Source organism: Mobula birostris, chromosome 12 (genome assembly GCF_030028105.1).
Source record: "Mobula birostris isolate sMobBir1 chromosome 12, sMobBir1.hap1, whole genome shotgun sequence".
Classification (NCBI taxonomy): Eukaryota; Metazoa; Chordata; class Chondrichthyes; order Myliobatiformes; family Myliobatidae; genus Mobula; species Mobula birostris.
This window is the reverse complement of record NC_092381.1, coordinates 53,677,005-53,695,966: the sequence shown is the minus strand read 5'-3', so window position 1 is coordinate 53,695,966 and position 18,962 is coordinate 53,677,005. Positions and strand designations below refer to the sequence as shown.

At 40.9% G+C, this 18,962-nt stretch overlaps 1 protein-coding gene across 17 annotated transcripts in view; it reads left to right on the top strand.

Annotated features, from left to right (window-relative positions):
• Nucleotides 1-18,962, top strand: part of fggy (FGGY carbohydrate kinase domain containing) — a 346,341-nt gene that overhangs the window by 14,039 nt on the left and 313,340 nt on the right. For all 17 annotated transcript variants that reach the window (XR_011888007.1, XR_011888000.1, XR_011888001.1 and 14 more), the window contains exons 2-4: nucleotides 7,945-8,132; nucleotides 9,353-9,464; nucleotides 14,573-14,724. Coding sequence is in view for 8 of the 17 variants with exons in the window: in XM_072273806.1 (XP_072129907.1) it covers nucleotides 7,956-8,132; nucleotides 9,353-9,464; nucleotides 14,573-14,724 (441 nt within the window). In the remaining 9 variants the exon portion in view is untranslated. The remainder of the gene's footprint in view (nucleotides 1-7,944; nucleotides 8,133-9,352; nucleotides 9,465-14,572; nucleotides 14,725-18,962) is intronic.

The window sequence follows — 18,962 nt, the reverse complement described above, 5'->3', positions numbered from 1 at the left end:
AAGACCTAAGGCAATTGGCATGTATTCTCTGAGCAGAAACCTTAAAAAATCTGCCTGCTACACTTAATTCATCTTTTGGCATTGGCGTGGACCATGATCTCTGACAAGTTACACTCCCTCTGCAGAATGTTCTGTAGCAACTTAGTAATGTCCTTGTTGTGGCACCAGGAAGGCAACATAACACCCTGGGATCTTGTCTGTGACCACAGTAACAAATGTTTTCTCCTTTATTTATGGTAACCCCTATACTATTTGCTGTATTGACGATTCCTCTTCCTTCCAGTATCGGCATGGTCTTGCCTGTGGTTCCCAGGGAAACCTTACCCCCATCAATGTTGAAAATTTCTACTCAGAGAATAGACACCAATTGCCTACTCTATTTTGCAAGTATATTTTTTGCAAAACATTTGGCTTCATGGATAAACTATAATGATGTCAGATGCAGCTCTTCCAGCTAACATTTGCTGCACCTGTACCTTGGAGGTTCCACGTTCATTTGGATATACACTTTATTAGGTACACCACAGACACCCAGTGTGGTCTTCTGCTGCTATAAGCAAGAATATACTCTGTTCTTGGTTGGTGTAACTGTAACAAAACCCAATTTCCCTCGGGATCAATAAAATATGTCTATCTATCCATCCACTTCAAGGTTCAATACGTTGTGCATTCTGAGATGCTGTTCTGCACACCTTTGTGAAATGTATGATTATTTGACTTACTATCACCTTTCTACCAGTTTGAACTAGTCTGGCCTTTCTCCTCTGTCCTCTCTCACGAACAAAGCATTTTCATCCATTGGACTGCTGCTCACTGGATGTTTTGTGTCTTTCACACCATTCTCTGTATCCTCTAGAAACTGCTGTGTGTAAAAATCACGGGAGATCAGCAGTTTCTGAAATACTCAAACCACCCTTTCTGGCACCAACAATTATTCCATGGTCAAAGTCACTTAGATCACATTTCTTCCCCATTCTGATGTTTGGTCTGAACAACAATTGAACATCCTGAGTATGACTGCATGCTTTTATCCATTGAGTTGCTGCCATGTGATAGGCTGATTAACTATTTGCATTAATAGGCAGGTGTACCCATTAGAGTGTATATTCCCATTGGCCTGAGGTCCCTTATATTAGATAAACCATCTAGGAGAAATCAAGTAGCAGAGTATTATGTTTTTCACCTGCTTCAAGATCTAAAGGAACAATGCAATGGAAATGGGATCTTTGCTCGTCATCTGCATATGCATGCATTCCACACAGCTAGGAAAGCTAGTCTTTCTGTATTTATACCTTCTGATTTTTCCAAATATCTCCGTCTGCCTCTGCTGATAATAATTCACAGGCAATCTTCCTGACTACCTTTGTGATGGCACAAATGTCATCAGCAAGTAGCATTTTATCATTGATTAGAACTATAAAATGAACTACAGATCAAGGCCAGTTTAATTAAATACTGCTAAGTTATCTACATTCTAAAAAGAGATTGAATGCTAAAAGAGTTAGAATTGCCCCTTTGACCAAAATCACTGATTTTGTTTTCTGCATGAAACATAGTGCCTAGAAGTTGTCTGCACTCCTTACTTGTGCAGCAGTCAGGTTACAACATGTAAACAAGTTTTGCCACTTTACACAAACATGCAAATCCATTCCTCCACACAACGTAACAGCATAGTGAGACAAATTGTAAATGTAATTAACCTGTGTGTTAAGGTGAGGGAGGGGGCGGATTGCTTTCTTAGAAAATGAACCATATTATGATTTTCATTAATGTGAAGGTATACTATCGAAACATGCTCCAAAACAAAGCACCCTTTGGTGTTAATTTTTTTCATCTAGGTTCTGTGAGAGCAAATTTTATCCCATGTATCAATTTTTTTGGGCAGTAATTTATGAATTCTGTAAGGACTAATTTCAGTTCCTGAGTGCCAATTAGACTGGGGTTGCCTGTAAGGGTACTTAGCTGAGTTGCCAACAAATTCACTTACATTTGATTGCATTCTTTTAGCGTTAGTTAGCTACTGTCTGTTACGTCGCTGGCATTTTGGGTAGCAATGAAGGTCCACCATCTCTGTGTGGTCAAAACCAGTTTTGTTCTTCGTCCTGGCAGTGTTCAGGGCTTCCTTCATCATGCCGGTAGCTTCCCCTCGATTTTCACTACTGTCAGTTATGCAAATCTCAGGTGGAGTCTCAGGAATACCGTCATTGCTGTTTATGTAACAATTTTTTTCAGCCCTGAGCTGAAACGTGAACCTGGAGAACCACTGGACCACTCTTAGTCTGGGTTTTACCCTTTAACCTATTTGACATGTTTGACCATACCAAGAGTCAAAGCACAAGGCCCTGACTCAAGCCAACATAACTCTCTATGTCATTGAGGCATGCAAGCCTCCGAACCCTATGACAAGGTGTGGATTCTCTTGGAGGATTATTTTAGTGTTGTGTAAGTTAAAGTCAACCACATCAGGGTTGCAATGGTGATTGATATGCAAAAAAAACTGTCAAGATAAAATTTTGGAATGATGTAAATTAGCCTAGAAACATCAGTTATTGTATTTTGCTCCAGAAAAATATAAAATTTTAGTTAGGCAACTTGATATTTTTCCAGACAATTTTGCATCATGCCAAAGTTTTTTCTTGATAATTTTCGTGTGAATCACCCTTTCAACCCTAATGTGGTTGACTTTGGAGCAATGCAGAGTCACAGTATTTATATTGTCCTGGCTATGGTACCAGAACAACATTGTCTTTTGGACACTTGGCTATTGGAGGGCTTCCTTGCTTGGCAAAATTCCAATTAACCTGCTGCTCTCTCTTCCATAATGCGCAATAATTTCCAACCCAACTACCACCCCATGATCCACCCAGCCCACTGAAAATATCGACCGTTGACTAGAATGGTTAATGGCCCATCTGATCTTAATTCTAAAATTCCCAATGTACCCCTTTGAAATAAATAGTTTATTGATATGCTCCCTTCAAACAATGCTGCCCTATTTTTCTTCTTCTTGTTTCATGGTATACAAGTCTGAACCACGACGCTCCTTTTCCACAGTGCAGATTTGATATTCCCCATCCATTCTTTTAGCCACAACATAAGTTGGACTGCTTACAAAAATGTGCAACTCTGGGCCTCTGGAGGAAGTGAAGTTTTCTGTAAAGGGACAATGGCCAAAATAATTGTTGCCATTCAAACGATGTACAAGAATTTCTGTGGTTTTTAAAAATTAAGAGTAGCTTTTTACTAACTATACTTAATTATTCATTTCTACCAAAGCAATGCCTTGACTACTCGGAACGTGCCCTCTTCTCATCACTACCATCAGGGAGGAGGTACAAGAGCCTGAAAATCCACACTCAACATTTTAGGAACTTACTTCCCCTCTGCCATCAGAATTGGTGAATGTTCCATGAACCCATGAACATCATCTTGTTATTGCTCTTTTGTACTATGTAATGTCTAGTAATTTGTTCTGTCTTTCACTGTACTACTGCCACAAAACAAATTTCATGACATGTCAATAATAATAAACTTGATTCTTATTCTGACAAGAGTGTTCAACAAATGGTTAACGTATTCATTTAGGAAAGTATTATCCATATTTCAGTGGCTACAGCTGTGCATAAGGAAATAAATTTCATGACAACATCCAAAAAGCTGCAGAGATTAAAAGAACCTTATTTTTTATAGAACATAGAAATTTATAGCACATTATAGGCCCTTTGGCCCACAATGTTGTGCCGACCATGTAATCTACTGTAGAAACTGTATAGAATTTCCCTAACTCATAGCTCTCTGTTTTTCTAAGCTCTATGTACCTATCTAAGAGGCTCTTAAATGTCCCTATTGTATACACTTCCTCCACCGTCACTGGCAGTGCATTCCATGCACCCAGCACTCTTTGTGTGAAGAACTTACCCCTGACATCACCTTGGTACCTATTTCCAAGCACCTTAAAACTATACCCTCTCGTGTTAGCCATTTCAGCCCTGGGGAAAAAAAAAACTTTTGGCCATCCACAGGATCAATGCCCCTCATCATCTGATACACCTGTATCAGGTCACTTCTTATCCTCCAACACTCCAAGGAGAAAAGGCGAAGTTCACTCAGCCTATTCTCATAAGGTACGCCCTCCAATCCAGGCAACATCCTTGTAAATCTCCTCTGCACTCTGTCTATAGTATCCACATATTTAGTATTCCTGTAGTGAGGTGACCAGAACTGAACACAGTACTCCAAGTGGGGTCTGACCAAGGTCTTATATAGGCTTATTTTTTATGAATTAAGTACAAAACTAAAACATTATAACTTGACTTTTAAAAATCAGGAGCTCATTATGACACTTCACTGCTGCAAATAATAAATAGTCGTATGAATTAGGTCTAATTTATTTCTGTCCCAAATGATCTGATTGATATATTGTCTTCCATTTGTGCCTTCAGATTTAAGTAGTTACCCAACCCTGAAAAAAGTCTGTTTCTCACAGCACCAAACTGTTACATTACTTGAAAAGCTCATTGTTGACATAAGAGGTTCACAGTTGCCATGTATGTAGCTTTCGAGTTTCAGCCAAAGCTACTAATTGAGATTATTTTGAAAAAGTTGGACTTGGAAATTCTTTCTGGAACTTATTGATTTCCAAACAAGGGCAGAGCAGAAATGCCTGTGAGAGGTTTTATCTCCAATGCACAAGACCATTCCTGGGTTCTGTCCATAAATGAGAAGCTCTGTGTTTGAGATGGCCTAGTATGGATCCAACATTCTGAACTTTTATTAGTGCCACACTGTTTTTATGTTATGCAATAACATTTCATATGTATAACTGACAATGCCCTTTAGTCTGTAATAGGAATGATATCACTTGTTGAGCAACAAGAAACAATTTTGTGTTTTGAAAATACTCTACACTCCATCCTTTGAAATCTTGAAGGAATGACTTCAAAACATAGATTGGAGTTAAAAGAATTTTGGTTTTGTTCCTTCAATTGTCTATGTGTCACTTTTGCATGGCAGCCATTTTCAGTTCCTTAATCTGAATGCCACTAGATAACTGGATTTTCAAGGTAAATTTTGCTGTTTAGCTATCAGGCTTTGGCTTTGGCATCTTGTGCATTGCCATCGTGTGTCACCAGCAAATCACGGGAGTAAATCAAAAGTAAAATGCTGCTAAATTTAAATGAAGCAGAAAATGTGGAAATACTCTGATGTCAGGCAGCATCTGCAAAATTTAAAAATAGTTAATATTTCAAGTTGATAAACTCGCTTTAGTTTGGTCATCAGCTTGCAACTCTAACTCATTTTTTTCTCCTTTTTTTTCATTACTTGATGTGTTGAGTATTTCAGGAATTATCTGTTTATGAATGGGGTTGAGATTAGGGTTAAGGTGAAAAGAAGCACAAGTAATAGAGGGTGATCAGAGTTGTGAATAGGTGCCAGGGATTTAGCAAGGGAGCAATGAGGAAGCAAGTGAAACAGTGAGAAGATAATATGTTAAATAGCAAAGAGATAGTGGAGGACAGAGAGATCTAAAATAGTTATCCATTTAAAACATGACAAAAATTTGATTATGTGTGGTTAAAATAAAACATGCCTCATGAGATTAGTTCTCTGAAGCAGCATGGATTGTAAGATTGACCTTCTCTGCTAAGATTTGCACCATTAATCTACCCTCTTTTTTACACGTTACAATGAATTTGCAGTGAGCTGAGAAGTACATTTGCACATGGTAACCTCCAAGAAATACTTTAAAAGGATAAACACTCCAGTTTATATCACTTACCAAGTTTTATCAATGCACCATAGAAAGTATCCTGTCTGGATGCATTACAACTTGGTATGGCAACTGCTCTGCTCTTGACCATAAAAAAACTGCAGATTTGTGAGCACAACTCAGCAAATCAAGGAAACCAGCGTCCCATCTATGGACACTGTCTATACTTCTCGCTGCCTTAGAAAGGCAGCCAGCATAAATAAAGACCATGCCCACAATGGCCATGATCTCTTTTCCCCTCTCCTATTGGGCAGGAGGTACTAAAGCCTGAAAGCACATACCAAGTCTCAACGGCAGCTTCTACCTTGTAAATGACTTGAATGATTCCCTAGTATGGTAAGATGGACTCTTGATGTCAAATCAGAGAGAATCTGCAGATACTGGAAATCGAAGCGATACACACAAAATGCTCGAGGAACTCAACAGGCCAGGCAGCATCTATTGAAAACAGTACAGTTGACATTTTGGGCCGAGACCTTTCAGCAGGACTGGAGAAAAAAAGATGAGGAGTAGAGTCAAATGGTGGGGGGAGGGGAGAGAGAAACACAAGGTGATAGGTGAAACTGGGAGATGGAGGGGTGAAGTAAAGAGCTGGGAAGTTGATTGGTAAAAGAGATACAGGGCTGGAGAAGGGAGAATCTATTTAGAGAGGACAGAAGGCCCTGGAAGAATAGAAAAGGGGGGAGGAACACCAGAGATGAGCAAGCAGAGAGGGAAAAGGCGATAGGGAATGGTGAAGGAGAGGGTGTGAGGGCCATTACCAGAAGTTTGAGAAATTAATGTTCATGCCATCAGGTTGGAGGCTATCCAGAGGAGATATAAGGTGTTGTTCCTCCAACCTGAGTGTGGTTACATCACAGACGTACCAGAATGGGAATGGGAATTGGAATTAAAATGGGTGGCCACTGGAAGATCCTGCTTTTTCTGGTGCAAAATGATGTCACAATTTACATTGTTATGATCTTACGCATTATTCTTCTACCTGCACTGTACTTTCTCTGTAGCTGTTATACTTTATTCTATATTCTGATACTGTTTTATCTTGTACCCCTGTGCTCTGTGTAATAATTTGATCTATATGAACAGTATGCAAGTCTGCCTGTGACAACACCAAACCAATTCCAATTTCAAAAGCGCCCACTGAGGTGAATATCTTTCCTTTTCCAACACTCACTTTTAACAGGTCTCAATTCAAAAAGATTTATGGAGTCCATTAACTGTGATGTCACCAATCTGGCTGAGCAGCCGGTCACAAAGAAATCTCAGTCAGCACATTGAAAAGCAAAATGAATAATTGATTAACTTTTAATTAACTGTAAAATATTATACCTCTAAGAACAGAGCATACATATGGCTATCGTGGAATATAAAATATAAGTAAATATTTAAAGTTTTATTTTAAAATTACTTTGCTTAGAAAATGGATTGTATAGAGGTTTGTCCTTGTGAGTTTGTGGTTTTACTTCCATAAAAATAAAATATAATTTAAACTTAGATTTATCAGGTGGATCATGTCTGTGAATTTTGTTCTCATTCCTTCATGCACAGATCAATCAATATGTAATGCATGCCTGGGCAATAGTTAGTTGCTTTCACTGATGCCTGTATAGTTCATGCCAACCAAAAATCATTCATATATGAACAAGCCTTCAAAGCACCTAATAGACTTATTCATTATTACTTAAAGGAAAGGTATCAGTAACACCTACCCTCTGCTTCTAATTTTATACTTACAGCACAGTTGATAATCACATTTGCTTTGTACAACAGTTGAACATTTATTCATTAAGTTTGTTATGATTTTGCATCATTGAATTGGAGTACCAGAATGCATTCCAATGTACTATTGAAATTATTTTTTGAGGGCTGCAATTATGCCTTACTTTAATAAGCATTTGAAGTTTTTCATGTTAATTTCATCTTATAGTTATAAAAGCTTACCTGGAGCTCCTTATGAAATGCGGCAACAGCTTTGGAATTATAAATTATCTATAAAGTTATTACTTCCCTGGCTTCCTTTTTTTAGTTGTGAGTAAGGAACATTTTATGGAACTTTGACAGGAATTTCAGTAAACTAGAAGTAACAAAAATGAGATTTATTATATTATCCCATCATTACTTTATTATAAATGATTTCTCAATTTTTTCTTATTTGTGACTTATTTACTTCATAGATTGACCCAACATGCGTTACTACATGGGGATTGATGTGGGGACTTCAAGTGTGCGGGGAGCACTTGTAGACCAAAATGGCAAAGTGATGGTCCAGGCTGAACAACCAATCCACATCTGGGAGCCACAACCAGAATACTACGAGCAGTCTTCTGCTGATATCTGGGCTGCATGCTGTACTGTTTCAAAGGTATGTATAAAAAAACTGTATGACTTTATTGAACAAAAGAACTATTCATAGAATAAGCTGTATTTTTGTAGTACAGGAATCCAGCATCTTGTCTACTCTGTTTAAGTCACTGAAATCTAACACTATAGTTTTATGTCAACTCTCAATGCATTTGTAAATATTAAATTCAATATTACATGTAATCTTAATCCTTACACCAGTTGGCATAAGGTACAGTACATGATTATTAATGCAGAATTTTGAAATTGCTCTTAAGTGAGCAATTGGCAAGTAGTTTCCTCTATAAAGCTAAACTTTGCTGACTTGATATGTTGAGCCATTATGGTTTTTTCTGGATGAGTGGAGCCACTAGAAAATCGCACTGTTATGATTATTTCTCAAACAGTACTGTACTTTTACATTCTAGTTAATCCAGAAATAGACTTTGTTACCAAGAATAATCTGTTTACTCTGGAAAGTGAGAGGCCGGAAATGATGCCCACTGCAGTGATTCCATTTGTTTGTCAGGTGGTTCACAGTTTCTCAGCTGCCAGAAGGACCAGTACACTTCAGGGCTGGTTTTCATGAACAAATTAAATAGAACAGCAACTGCAATCAATGTATTAAAAAAAAACAAGCACCTTATTGTTCCTGGATTATTTGTGACATTGCTGTGTAGTCTTTCAGTGACTTAATCCTAAACTGGTGTGCAAGGGCCAATTTTTAGACTCAGTCACTTCCTGGCAGTACTTATTGTATTTCAGTAATTCACATGTAAAACAAGACTTCTCCCTAAAATGGAACCATATTTTAACAGCATATTAGGGAAAATGATGCCCTCAGGATATGAAGCCTGAAATTTGTCTTTGACTATGAACATAGTTATAACTAAATATCAAAGTTTGCAGACTTTTTGATCTCTATTGCATTTTGGCATGCTGCATATTTACTTCCAGCAGATAATTTCATGTGGATTTTAAGAGAAAGTATTTCATGGATAGAACATGAAGAGGAGAGACAATGGAGGAAAATGGGGAGAAAGTACAGCCAAGATTTATTCAAATAATGCATAATTTTGTGATAAGAATCTCTACAATTTGGAATTATTTAGATATCTGCACAGGTGAATTATGAAGAACGAATTGGGGAGAATTAAATTTCCAATCAGTAGATAGAGAAAAATACAGAATATAATGGCAAAAACAGCTTTCAATTTTATTAAATTTCTTTTGATCCTTCAGAAAATAACTCAGATGGTTGACTTGAGCCATATCCAAGGCATTGGCTTTGATGCCACCTGCTCTCTTGTTGTACTTGATGAAAACTTTGAACCTCTAGCTGTGAACGCAGAAGGTAAGGCTATTGTTACTTCATATCAGAAAGATATATATCGATCTATTATATAATACCATTCAAAATATTTCAAAGGCGTTGTAGCTATAGTTGTGCTGCAAAGTTTACAAATTTCACAACATATGCTGGTGATATTAAACCTGACTCTAATTCTGAACAGTGTTATATTACATAAGTAGCTTTGCCAAAAGTTAAAAACCTACCATTAGAGTCATGCTGTGGACTATCTCCTAGAAACTGGAGTGCACAGCCTTGTTTTCCAATTATGGAAAGAGATTACATGCTTTGTGCATGGTAGGTTATATCTAACTAATCTTAAAGAGTAGCTTTAAACGCAAAACAACAGGAATTCTGCAGATGCTGGAAATTCAAGCAACACACATCAAAGTTGCTGGTGAATGCAGCAGGCCAGGCAGCATCTCTAGGAAGAGGTACAGTCGACGTTTCAGGCCGAGACCCTTCGTCAGGACTAACTGAAGGAAGAGTGAGTAAGGGATTTGAAAGTTGGAGGGGGAGGGGGAGATCCAAAATGATAGGAGAAGACAGGAGGAAGAGGGATAGAGCGAAGAGCTAGACAGGTGATAGGCAAAAGGGGATACGAGAGGACCATGGGACGGGAGGTCCGGGAAGAAAGACAAGGGCGGAGGGGGACCCAGAGGATGGGCAAGAGGTATATTCAGAGGGACAGAGGGAGAAAGAGGAGAGTGAGAGAAAGAATGTGTGCATAAAAATAAGTAACAGATGGGGTACGAGGGGGAGGTGGGGCCTTAGCAGAAGTCAGAGAAGTCGATGTTCATGCCACCAGGTTGGAGGCTACCCAGACGGAATATAAGGTGTTGGTCCTCCATCCTGAGTGTGGCTTCATCTTTACAGTAGAGGAGGCCGTGGATAGACATGTCAGAATGGGAATGGGATGTGGCCACTGGGTGATCCTGCTTTCTCTGGCAGACAGAGCGTAGATGTTCAGCAAAGCGGTCTCCCAGTCTGCATCGGGTCTCGCCAATATATAAAAGGCCACATCGGGAGCACCGCTCTGCTCTCCACTCCCTCTGCACTAATCCTAACCTTATTATTAAACCCGCCGATAAGGGGGGTGCTGTTGTAGTCTGGCGTACTGACCTCTACCTTGCCGAGGCACAGCAACAACTCGCGGATACCTCCTCTTATTTACCCCTCGATCGTGACCCCACTAAGGAGCACTAGGCCATTGTCTCCCACACCAACACCGACTTTATCCGCTCAGGGGATCTCCCATCCACTGCTACCAACCTTATAGTTCCCACACCCCGCACTTCCCGTTTCTACCTCCTACCCAAGATCCGCAAACCTGCCTGTCCTGGCCGACCTATTGTCTCAGCTTGCTCCTGCCCCACCGAACTCGTTTCTGCATACCTCGACACAGTTTTATCACCCCTTGTTCAATCCCTTCCAACCTATATTCGTGACACTTCTCACGCTCTTAAACTTTTCGATAATTTTAAGTTCCCTGGCCCTCACCGATTTATTTTCACCATGGATGTCCAGTCCCTATATACTTCCATCCCCCATCAGGAAGGTCTCAAAGCTCTACGCTTCTTTTTGGATTCCAGACCTAATCAGTTCCCCTCTACCACCACTCTGCTCCGTCTAGCGGAATTAGTCCTTACTCTTAATAATTTCTCCTTTGGCTCCTCCCACTTCCTCCAAACTAAGGGTGTAGCTAGGGGCACCCGTATGGGTCCTAGCTATGCCTGCCTTTTTGTTGAGTTTGTGGAACAATCTATCTTCCGTGCCTATTCTGGTATCTGTCCCCCACTTTTCCTTCGCTACATCGACGACTGCATTGGCGCTGCTTCCTGCACGCATGCAGAACTCGTTGACTTTATTAACTTTGCCTCCAACTTTCACCCTGCCCTCAAGTTTATTTCCGACACCACCCTCCCCTTTCTAGATCTTTCTGTCTCTGTCTCTGGAGACAGCTTATCCACTGATGTCTACTATAAGCCTACTGACTCTCACAGCTATCTGGACTATTCCTCTTCTCACCCTGTCTCTTGCAAAAACGCCATCCCCTTCTCGCAATTCCTCCGTCTCTGCCACATCTGCTCTCAGGATGAGGCTTTTCACTCTAGGATGAGGGAGATGTCTTTCTTTTTTAAAGAAAGGGGCTTCCCTTCCTCCACTATCAACTCTGCCCTTAAACGCATCTCCCCCATTTCACATACATCTGCTCTCACTCCATCCTCCCGCCACCCCACTAGGAATAGGGTTCCCCTGGTCCTCACCTACCACCCCACCAGCCTCCGGGTCCAACATATTATTCTCTGTAACTTCCGCCACCTCCAACGGGATCCGACCACTAAGCACATCTTTCCCTCCCCCCCCCCCACATTCCGCAGGGATCGCTTCCTACGCAACTCCCTTGTCCATTCGTCCCCCTCATCCCTCCCCACTGATCCGCCTCCTGGCACTTATCCGTGTAAGCGGAACAAGTGCTACACATGCCCTTACACTTCCTCCCTTACCACCATTCAGGGCCCCAAACAGTCCTTCCAGGTGAGGCAACACTTCACCTGTGAGTCGACTGGGGTGATATACTGCGTCCGGTGCTCCCGATGTGGCCTTTTATATATTGGCGAGACCCGACGCAGACTGGGAGACCGCTTTGCTGAACATCTACGCTCTGTCCGCCAGAGAAAGCAGGATCTCCCAGTGGCCACACATTTTAATTCCACATCCCATTCCCATTCTGACATGTCTATCCACGGCTTCCTCTACTGTAAAGATGAAGCCACACTCAGGTTGGAGGAACACCTTATATTCCGTCTGGGTAGCCTACAACCTGATGGCATGAACATTGACTTCTCTAACTTCTGCTAAGGCCCCACCTCCCCCTCGTACCCCATCTGTTACTTATTTTTATGCACATATTCTTTCTCTCACTCTCCTTTTTCTCCCTCTGTCCCTCTGAATATACCTCTTGTCCATCCTCTGGGTCCCCCCCCCCGTCTTTCTTCCCGGACCTCCTGTCCCATGATCCTCTCGTATCCCTTTTGCCAATCACCTGTCCAGCTCTTGGCTCTATCCCTCCCCCTCCTGTCTTCTCCTATCATTTTGGATCTCCCCCTCCCCCTCCAACTTTCAAATCCCTTACTCACTCTTCCTTCAGTTAGTCCTGACGAAGGGTCTCGGCCTGAAACGTCGACTGCACCTCTTCCTACAGATGCTGCCTGGCCTGCTGCGTTCACCAGCAACTTTGATGTGTGTTGCTTAAAGAGTAGCTGTTGCCTACGTGGTCTTTAGCAAAGCATTTGGCAAAGCCTCGCATGGGTGGTTGGTCAAGAAAGTTGAGTTGCTTGGCATTCAAGATGAGCTGGGAAATTGGATTAGATGCTGGCTTCGTGGGAGAAGCCAGAAAGTGGTAGTAGATGGTTGCCTCTCTGGCTGGTGACCTGTGCCTAGCGGAGTGCTGCAGAGACGGGCGCTAGGTCGGTTTTTGCTTGTCATCTATATCAACGATCCGAATGATAATGTGATAAAATGGAAAAGAAAATTTTTGGATGACACCAAGATTGGATGTGTAGTGGGCAGCGAGGAAGACTATCAAAGCTTGCAGTGAGATCTTGATGATTTGGAAAAATGGGCTAAAAACTGACCGATGGAATGCAATGCAGGCAAATGTGAAGTGTTGCATTTGTAAGGACAAACCAGGGTAGGACTTGCACAGTGAGTGGCAGGGCACTGAGGACTACAGTAGCACAGAGTAATCTGGGAATACAGATCCATAATTTCATTGGAAGTGGCATCACGGGTAGATAGGGTCATAAAGAAAGCTTTTGGCATATTGGCCTTCATAAATCGAAGTATTGAGTACAGGAGTTGGGATGTTATATTGAAGATATTTAAGACATTGGTGAGGCCCAATTTGGAGTATTGTGTGCAGATTTGGTCACCTACCTACAGGAAAGATGTAAATCAGGTTGAAAGTGCAGGGAAAATTTACAAGAATGTTGCTGGGTTTGAAGGAGTTATAAGGAAAGATTGAATAGGTTAGGACTTCATTCCCTAGAGTATAGAAAGTGAAGGGAGATTTGATAAAAGTATACAAAGTTATTGGAGAGGTATAGATAGGGTAAATACAAGCAGGCTTTTACCACTGAGGTTCGGTGAGACTCAGATGAGAAGTCATGGTTAAGGGTGAAAGAAAATATTTAAAGGGAACATGAGGGGGAAATTCTTCACAAAGTGGGTGGTGATTGTGTGGAACGAGCTGCCAGAGGAAGTAGGGAATGTGGGTTGGATTTCAAAATTTAAGAGAAATTTAGATAGGTACATGATGGGAGGGGTATGGAGGGCTCTTGATTCGGGTATAGGTCGATGGAACAAGGCAGATTCATTGTTCAGCACAGACTAGATGGGCCGAAGGCCCTATTTCTGTGCTGTGGTGCTCTGTTTCTCTAATTTTATGGATTTTCAGGATTGCTATAAACCCACCCAAACCATCCTAATTTTTCTACCTATTACCCACACTAGGGATAAATTACGGGAACCAATTAATCTACCACCCAATGTGCCTTTGGGATGTGGGAAAGAACCAGTACCTAGTGACAGGGAGAGCAAGCAAACTTCACATGGATGGCACTGAAAGTTGGGGTTGAATTCAAATAGTTAGAACTTTGAGGCATTTGTACCAGATCAGTGCAAATCAGTTACTTGCTTCAAAATCAGGCTTAATGCTGATGGAATTGAAGTGTTAACCAGGCAGATTTAGTAAATAATGAATTAATTTGTCATATAATTTCAAATCTTGCATCTTCAAGGATTCCATTCCTTGCCAAAATTAATTCTCACTTTTACAGTATAGAGCATCTAAATATGTTTTCTAAAACTTTCAGTTGCTTAATAATTAAAAAAAGGAAAATCCATATCACTTATACCAGTATCTACATTTATTTTTTTAAAGATTTTGACTAAGGATTTGCCTTCGTACAGCATGCGATAAATAATTAGCGAAGTTTTTGACAATGTGTTTGATATTTGGATTGCAGCTTTTTTTGACCTATGGGATTATGCTATTAAGATAGCTGTCATACTGTGGTTTTAACGCTTTTTTGCTACATATGATGCAGGAGTGAACAATAGGAACATTATCATGTGGATGGATCATCGAGCGGTTGATCAAGTAGACCGAATAAATCAAACAAAACACTCTGTGCTACGTTATGTGGGCGGAGTGATGTCCCCAGAAATGCAGCCACCAAAGCTTCTTTGGTTAAAAGAAGTAAGTCTTTATCTTTAAACTTTTTACCTTTCTAGCAATGTGCTTCATACAGGTAATACAATAAAAAGATTGTAAGTGAAATCTTTATTACATGAATACAATATAAGTGAAACAAAAGTTCATAAAATGTGGGTCATAAATATTCCAGTTTTTCATTTTGCTCCAGAAGGCAACCTTGCTAGATTAATAATTATTTACAGCCATTTCAGTAACACGTATGATTAAAGAGAAAATTTAAATCTTAAGCAGTTTGCATTTCGAGCAGTAAAACTTCCAGTTTAAGATGACGCTGGTGAAATACCCCAATGCTTTGCTGGCAGCAAACAAAACTACTAACTACTCTATTAATCACACTTTTTCTGGAAAAAGATCACTGTAATCAAAAGCCAATCAGCTCCCTTTTGGATTTGAGCTTTTGGACTGCATGTGCAACCTGGACCTTTTGGGGTGTGAACTGAAGTCTCAAAGATGCAGGATGGTTGCAGTGCAGCATGCTCAGGCCAAACGAGTTTCAGGGCCCAGGCCTGAGTGTGAGGATTAGCTAATGTTTGGCCATTGCTGGAGTGGACTTGGAGATGATTGGAAGTGCAGAACCAAGGCAAGGCAAAGAAAGGCCCAGTCCAAGAATGAACGCAGCCTGTAGCTCACAGACACAAGGCTGCAGATACTGTAAAGTAAAAATGAAACTGTTGGAGAAACTCAAGCAGCACACATAAAAATTGCTGGTGAACGCAGCAGGCCGGGCAGCATCTATAGGAAGAGGTACAGTCGACGTTTCGGGCCAAGACCCTTGGAGAAACTCAACTGATTAGGAAGCATCTGTGAATGTAAAGGGGTAGTTGACCTTTTGGACCCTGCATCAGTGCTGGGAGTGTAGAGGAAGGTAACTAGAAACAGGGTGTTGTCTGGATTAGAGAGCATGTCCTATCAGGATAGATTGAGCAAGTTAGAGCTTTTCTGTTCAGACGAAGCTGGATGGGATATGATTTGATAGAAGTGTACAAGATGATAAGAGGCATAGACAGCCAGAAACTTTTTCCCAGGGCAGAAATGGCTAACTTGAGCAGACATAATTTCAGATGATTGGAAGAAAATATAAGGGAGAGAAGTGGATGTCAGAAATACGTTTTACACAGATGGAACATGCTGCGGGGAGGTAGTATATGGAGGCAGATACATTAGATACATTTAAGAGACTCTTAGATAGGCACAGTGATGAAAGGAAACTGAAGGCTATGTGGGAGGGAAGGTTTAGATTGACTTTAGAGAAGGGTTAAAGGTCAACAACATTGTGAGCTGAAGGGCCTGTACTGTGCTGTACTGATCTATGTAAATAGGTGAGAGGGAGAGGTGTGGTAGGGGATGGTATATGTATGATAAGCAGAACCAGGTGAAGAGGGGGATGATGGACAGATGGAGCTGGAAGGGAAAGGTTTGAAGAGAGTGGTTGGGAAACCAGTGGCTGTGGATTATATAGGCAGATAAGGAGTGAGGGGGAAAAAAAGGCAGTTAAACCCAAGTTATCTGGAAGATGTAGATTATTGAATCAAGACAAGAGAGGCATTTCTAGTTTAGCCTTAGATCTTGGCCTAGATACAGCAAAGGAAAGTTGACCACCAACTTTGTCCTGAAGTGTTAATTCGGCTTTTCTCTCCAAAGTTTCTGCTTAATCTCCTGAGTATTTCTAGTATTTTCTGTTCCTTTGACAAATATTGGCCTCTTTCTCGATACGTCTAAAAGAGCAGTTAGCCTAGTCATTTTCCATTTTTTTCCTCTCCATTTATTGTCACGTGGGCACCAAAACAACATATCAAACAAAAATTTGGCATGACTTCATTCTCAGATATTCTGACAGGAGAGAGGCCATTAATTTTCTTTATGTATTTTAGTGTTATTTTCTTTATATAATATTTTATTTTTTACTGTGGATTATAATATTTTAAAAGTGTTTTAGTTATTTATCTCACTTTTTAAAAACCTCTTTAATGTTTTAGAATGTCAAGGATTGTGAATATTTGATAACCTTGACACCAGAGAGCTTTTCATGCTCAATCTGGCCCACATATTACTTTCATCTCCTGTAATTGCACTTGTTATTTTTTAGAGTGGGCGGCTCCCAGGGTCCCGTGAGGTAGCATGATCCGTGAGATATCACTGGGGCTCAGCCAGCACAGATTTCTTGCTCATGCATTCAGCAGGTCCTTTCCACAGTCTATAAGTGTCTCTGTTGATTAGAAATATTGCAAATTAGTGGAAGGACAATGCAAGTAATTTGGAGACACAAAATAAATTTATAAATTAAAAATATCAAGTACATGTAGCCCTCCAGCTTAGTACAAGCAGTAGTCTCCTCTAGACGACACAGTAGGTGAAAGGTCAGATAATACAGCATCTGACCTTCCCCCTTTTCTCTATTTATGTAGTTCTGGCTGCAGGAATAGAAGCCCCAAATGAGCTGTGTAGGTAGCTAGCAGTTTCCCTTGGTGCCATTAACTGGCTGTCAGTGTGATCTGACTCATTAGTTGCATTCAAAGCTAAGATTGATTTTTGGTCCACAGGGGAATCGAGGATTATGGGGTTCAGGCAGTAAGTGGAAGTTGAGACGAAAAATGTGATGAGCCCTGATCTTTTTGAAGGGCAGAGCAGGCTCAAGGGATTGTAAGTTGAACTGCTTCTCCTTCTTCTTAGTTTTTTCTTTCTTTATATTTTATTGCTTGTTCTTGGACCTTTTATGGAGCAAAGAAATGAACAAAAACTGGGAGGAATGAAAGAAGCTGAAAGGAGAGTGGAGGAGGTAACAGGATTTGGCTAGATGAAGGTATGAACACTCTCCCATTTTTCACATTGCTGTCCCTTCTGTGCTTTTCTTCCTACATTTCTGCTTTCTCTCCTGCACTGCATTACCTCTGCATCACTGTACTTACTCCCTCTTGTGTTTTTCAAGAAAGGCTCTAAGAATAAACCGGGAAATTATAGGCCCGTGAGCCTGATGTCAGTAGTGGGTATATTATTGCAAGATATGCTAAGAGACAAAGATATATAAATATTTGGATAGACAGGGTTTGATTAGGAATAGTCATTGTGGCTTTGTACATGGTAGGTCATGTCTAAACAATCTCATAGAGCTTTTGGAGGAGGTTACCAGGAAGGTTGGTGAAGAAAAAGCAGTGGACGTTGTCTACATGAACTTTAGCAGGGCCTTTGACAAAATTCTGCATGGAAGGCTGGTCCAGAAGGTAAAGTTACTTGGCACTCGGGATGATGTAGTCATTGGATCTGACAGTAGCTTAGGAGAAGCCAGAGTGTAGTAGTAGATGGCTGTCTCTTTGACTGGAGACCTGTGACTAGTGGTATGCCACAGGGATCAGTGCTGAGTCTGCTGGTGTTTAACACCTATATTAATGATTTAGATGATAATGTGGTAAACTGGATCAGCAAATTTGCAGATGACACCAAGATTGGGAGGGGGGGTTTAGAGGGCAGCAAGAAAGGCTATCAAAGTTTGCAGCGCCAAACTGGGAAAGTAGGTTGAAAAATAGCATATGGAATTTAACATTGACAATTGTGCGGTGTTGCAGTTTGGGAGAACGATCCGGGGCAAGATGTATACAGTGAATGGTAGGGCTCTGAGTTGTGCAGTAGAACAAAGGAACATTGGGGGGGGGGGAGTATAGATTGATAATTACTTGAAAGTTGCATCACAGCTAGATAGGGTAGTAAAGGAGCTTTTAGCATATTTGCTCTGATGAAGTGCTTTGAGAGGTTGGTCATGACCTAAGCAAAATCCTGAACTCACTGCAATTTGCCTTTCGCCACAATAGGTCTAAAGCGGGTGCAATCTCACTGGCTCTCCACTCGGCCTTGGATATCTTAGACAATAGTAATACCTATGCCAGAGTGCTGTTTGTTGATTACAGCTCAGTGTTTAACCCCGTCATACCCTCTGTACTAATAAACAAGCTCCAGAACCTCAGCCTCTGTACCTCCTTCTGCAGCTGGATCCTTAACTTCCTCATTGGGAGACCACAGTCAGTGTGGATCAGAAGTAACATTTCCTTGCTGACAGTTAACACTGGCATACCTCAAGGATGCACACTTAGCCCACTGCCCTTCTCTCTCTAACACCCATGACTATGTGGCTATGTACAGCTCAAACACCATCTGTAAATTTGCTGATGATATAACTGTTGTTGGCGGAATTTCAGATGGTGATGAGAAGGCATACAGGAGTGAGAGAG